General features: G+C 48.4%; 1 protein-coding gene across 1 annotated transcript; it reads right to left on the bottom strand.

The window, feature by feature from the left end:
* Positions 1 to 411: 411 nt before the first annotated feature.
* Positions 412 to 1,905, bottom strand: LOC133928351 (transcription factor MYB108-like). Its single transcript, XM_062374647.1, has 2 exons — positions 1,562 to 1,905; positions 412 to 1,419 (listed from the first exon to the last, which is right to left on the bottom strand). Exons 1-2 carry the CDS (start codon positions 1,758 to 1,760, stop codon positions 611 to 613), a joined length of 1,008 nt encoding a protein of 335 aa, XP_062230631.1. The 5' UTR covers positions 1,761 to 1,905; the 3' UTR covers positions 412 to 610.
* Between the last annotated feature and the right edge of the window lie 2,454 nt (positions 1,906 to 4,359).

Here is a 4,359-nt window from a genome sequence, read left to right as displayed (position 1 = left end):
AATGCACGTACATGTCAACAATGGAATTATATATCTAATAAATTATCAAGTTTGAATATAGCTTGAAAATTAGCAAAGGTGTATCTCAGTTTGGATATACTCCAGCTTTCTTCAATACGTAGACAAAAACAACTTTAATTTGGTGCATATATACTCCCACCATTCAAATTTATATGACGCGCACGTATTTCAAGATTCAAACTTAACAACCACCAACAATCAGGGTAATTATACAAAAGTGATGGTGCCAGATTTGTATTTCGACCTACGTACATTCATATATGGTCATGGTTTTCTAACTTGTACATAGCGATATGTTTTTCCCCCTGTTCTAGGACAAGATATATTTTGAAATGTTTTTGAAGCCTTTGGACTACCACAAATGGGAAACTATTTGTAACTAGACGAATATGTAAGAAACATTCGAACCGTATTACTGGAGCTTCAAGTACACTTGAATTTCTTTACAATTGATAGAGGACGCCGGAAGAATGCAAGCTGCAAATCTTCTATAGAAGGAAAATCAAAGGAGGTATGCACATGTTTCGAATTTGTATATGAACTAAAACCTTTCTATATGAACTTACTAAGTTACTTGTGGAATTTCATTTTATATTTGCTCCTTCACTTGTAAGCGCTGCTGATGTAAACAAAGGTCCTCCAGGCTCCACAAATTCTCCTCAAAATCTCCAAATTCGAATTCCGGCAAGCCGATCATGGAGTCATCACAACCGGCGGTGGCGAGAAGCTCCGACCAGCTCCCGCCGAGCACATCGTCGACGTGGATCACGTCACTGCCCATCGGTCCACTCGTCGTACCAGGGCCACAGCGCTGGACGGCCCCACCTTCGCTCATCGGCGTCGTGCCCGACGTGTAATGCGCCCCTTGCGACGCCTCCGCGGACAGCGACGACCGCAGCGCGCTGGAGGTGTCGCCGGGGCTCGTGGCCGTCACCGTCGTCTGGCTCGGCTCGTTGTAGTCCACGTTGTGGCCGTGAGCTTTGTTCGGCGGCACGACGCTCTGGTACGCGCTTAGCTGGTATGCGGCTGGCGCGCTCACCGTCGTCGCAGGCGCACCCACGGCCGCCGCCGCATCGAGGCCACCGGCGGATTCGGCCTGGATCCGCTCGACGAGCCGCGGCATCCAGACGTAGCGCATGACGTCGCGGAACTGCTTGCTGTTGACGTCGCAGCGGAGCTGCTTGGCGTGCTTCTGCACCCGGGTCCGCCAGTAGTTCTTGATCTCGTTGTCCGTGCGGCCGGGCAGGTGCTGCGCGATCTTGGACCAGCGGTTGCCCCACCGCGAGTGGAGCTCGAGGATGAGCAGCTGCTCCTCGGCCGTGATGTTGCCGCGCCGCACGTCGGGGCGGAGGTAGTTGAGCCACCGGAGCCGGCAGCTCTTGCCCGTGCGCTTCAGGCCTGCAGGAATTGACACGTACGCAGCTGATTAAGGTCTAGTTGCATCGATGTTACATCTTAATCAGTCGTATAATCCAAATTAGTTATATATAACTGTGGGCACTAATCAATCAACTTAACGAACAATCTAATAATTAATTACCCGCGGAGCGAGCGAGCGAGTTCCAGCGGCCCTCGCCGTGGTTGGCGACGTAGTTGACGAGCAGCACGTCCTCCTCCACCGTCCACGGGCCCCTGCGCAGGTCGCCCTCGTCGTCGGTCCCCGCCGCCGACATCGCCGAGCCTTCCGGGCTCATCATCCCTCTCCCCTCCAGGTCCTCCAAGCCCATGCCCATGTCCATGAGCTAGCGCTAGCTAATCAAGGTTGCACGTGGTGGCGATCGAGCGGGCAGAGATTTACGTGGACAGACGACAGGCAGTAGTGAAGTGTTCGGGAAGAAGAAGAAGAAGGAGAAGGGAAGAGATGGCTTGCTTGATCGAGGAGGAGACGGGGAGAGGCGAGACCGTGAGACGGGCTATATATAGCTAAGCTAGGGGAGGAGGACGGAGCTGCGAGTAGCTGATGAAGCCGAAAGTGGAGGAGGGCGGGTCGCGTCGCCTCGCTTCGCCGTACAAAACAATTCAACCAGAGCAAGGAAAAACTGGCAGCGAGCTTTGACCGTTGACTCCGCTGGGCCGGCAGGCCAGCACCAGTCCACAGCATCTAGCCGTTCTCCGTCAGCCAAGAATTCTCCACTTCCTCACTGCTCCTCTCAACTATTCAATGTTATTTGGACACGAATATATGTGTTGGAATTTGATTTGGATTTAGTGTTCAATTCATAAAAAAAATTAGACACAAAAAATATGACATTTATTTTTTTCCACTCTGAGAAAGTAGCAATTACTCATTTGTCACCCTATCCCACATGTATAGACTCAGAAAGATCCGTATGTTATCATCAGCAGTAGTGACTACTTTTTTAAAATAGCAACTGAGCAATTATCCCCACATAAAATACAACTCAGAATATTATTGTAATCCGACTTGTATTCCGAGTGTCTCGTTCAAAAAAAATTAAGACACAGGTGCAACAGTTTAGAAAAATACTCTCAAAAACAAAGAAAAAAACTGTTTAGAAGAGTGGCTCTTCACTTAGAAAAACATCAACTATATCTTTCCTTTTATTTTGCGAGAAAAAACATCAATTATGTATTGCAGGTTCCTAACGAAGGATTTGCACCTTCAAAAATGCATTTGCAACTTTAATGGAATGGGCCGTTCCATAGGAAATCCAGAGGGAAACGAGCATGAGGACTTACCGATCTGCATGTTATTTCCCCAGCTCATGTTCTCTGTTTCTGTAGGACTCCAAAGCATGCGACTTTTTATTTTCCTGGGCTTTTCCTTTGCTCTTTTGGATCCCTTCGTCCCAAACAGGATCCATACAATTTGCAAGTGGGACGAAATTAGTTTTTGTTAGGTGAGATGATTATAGATTCAGGTGCTACTGCATGCTAACCGTACGTCTATTATGGGGATTATTAATCGGGAAGTGTTCAAGCCACCGGCGACGTAGAGGGACTACTCCATCGTGCAGGCACTTGTCAGCGTGGACATGATTCTGCTCTTCGTCACCACCATCACCGGTGGCATTGCCCTGTTCATGCACGCAGGGAAGCATCGCCATGCTGCTCTCTGGCGAGCATCTCCAACTACGCCGGCCGCCGCATGGTTAGTCGGCTTCCTCTCCGACAACATGCTGGCGCGGCACGTTGACTACATGCTGGTGCCCCGTCTGCTCGTGCTCATCATGGTGTGTGCATGGGCCACACGTTGATCACCTTTGGCGGGCGCAATGGCTTCCACACACGCTCGGTGGACGGTGATTGTCGGCTTCTGCCTCAGTGCGCGGTGTTCACCATCGTCGCATGCAGAGGTCTTCAAGCTCAGGTTCTTCTCCACGCTGTACAATCTGGGCATGCCGGCAATCCCTGTTGGTTTGTACGTGATGAACGTCCAAGCCACCGGCCACCTGTACAAGCAAGAGGTGCAATAGCAGGGCCAGGTCGACCTGACCTACCATGACAAGCATTGCTTCAAGTCATCCTTCAGATTCGGTAAACGGCAAATGCAACTGGGTAGGAGGGAAGGGGCACATGCCCCCTACCGGCTGCCGCACTTGTTAGGATTTTAGCGAAAGCATTATCAGGATCATCAAGCCAAGCACAAGATCAACACACAAAATATGATGTTTTAATGAGGTTCGACCAAGTTACCTACATCCTCGGGCATGACTACAGACGCTCCTCCCTAACTGTTTCAGTCTTGCCATTGGTTACAATGGTGGTGCTATTTAAAGGCCCGAAATTGGGAGTTCGACTACAACTTTAATCCTAATCTCATCCAATTACAACTCAAATCTATCTGTAACTTATGTACATATATTCCAACAACACTATTGATAGATAAAAGGTGGAGGTGGAAGACAATAGGTAAAGAAGAAGAGAAGGGAGAGAAGTGGAGGAGAAAGAAGGACATGGAGGTTGAGCACCTACTTTTGCTCCGTGTCTGCTACTGGTTTCAATGGTGGTCTTTTTTTTGTCAATACTTTTCGTGTTTATAATCTAGTGAAGACGTGTCATTTTACTTGTTATCTGCAGATAAAAAATGAATCCAGTAAAGATGGAAAGGATGTGATCCTGAGCCCATGACGTCCAATGAAGAACTAACCTGAGTGTTGAACCTGTTGTTTGTATATGAAATATCTAGCCTTAAGTTGTCTAGCAAATAAGGCACTTTGTTACCATAACATAGGCCTTAAGTTATCCACGGATGAAGTATCTTTCATTAGCACTTCGTTATAGTGGATGATGTAGCTCCAATTAACTCATCTTCGAGTCACCCCATGAACTGCGCCATGATGTGGTTGCTCGTGGTGCATGTCCTCTTCGGCCATT

This window comes from Phragmites australis, chromosome 9 (assembly GCF_958298935.1).
Source record: "Phragmites australis chromosome 9, lpPhrAust1.1, whole genome shotgun sequence".
Taxonomy (NCBI): domain Eukaryota; kingdom Viridiplantae; phylum Streptophyta; class Magnoliopsida; order Poales; family Poaceae; genus Phragmites; species Phragmites australis.
The sequence above is the reverse complement of the archived record's forward strand: the minus strand, read 5'-3'. Positions and strand labels throughout refer to the sequence as shown.

Coding starts and splice junctions, on each gene's coding strand:
- LOC133928351 (XM_062374647.1), bottom strand. CDS start 1,760: ATGGACATGGGCATGGGCTTGGAGGACCTGGAGGGGAGAGGGATGATG. Junction 1,420..1,561: donor CTCGCTCGCTCGCTCCGCGG/GTAATTAATTAT, acceptor CAATTCCTGCAG/GCCTGAAGCGCACGGGCAAG.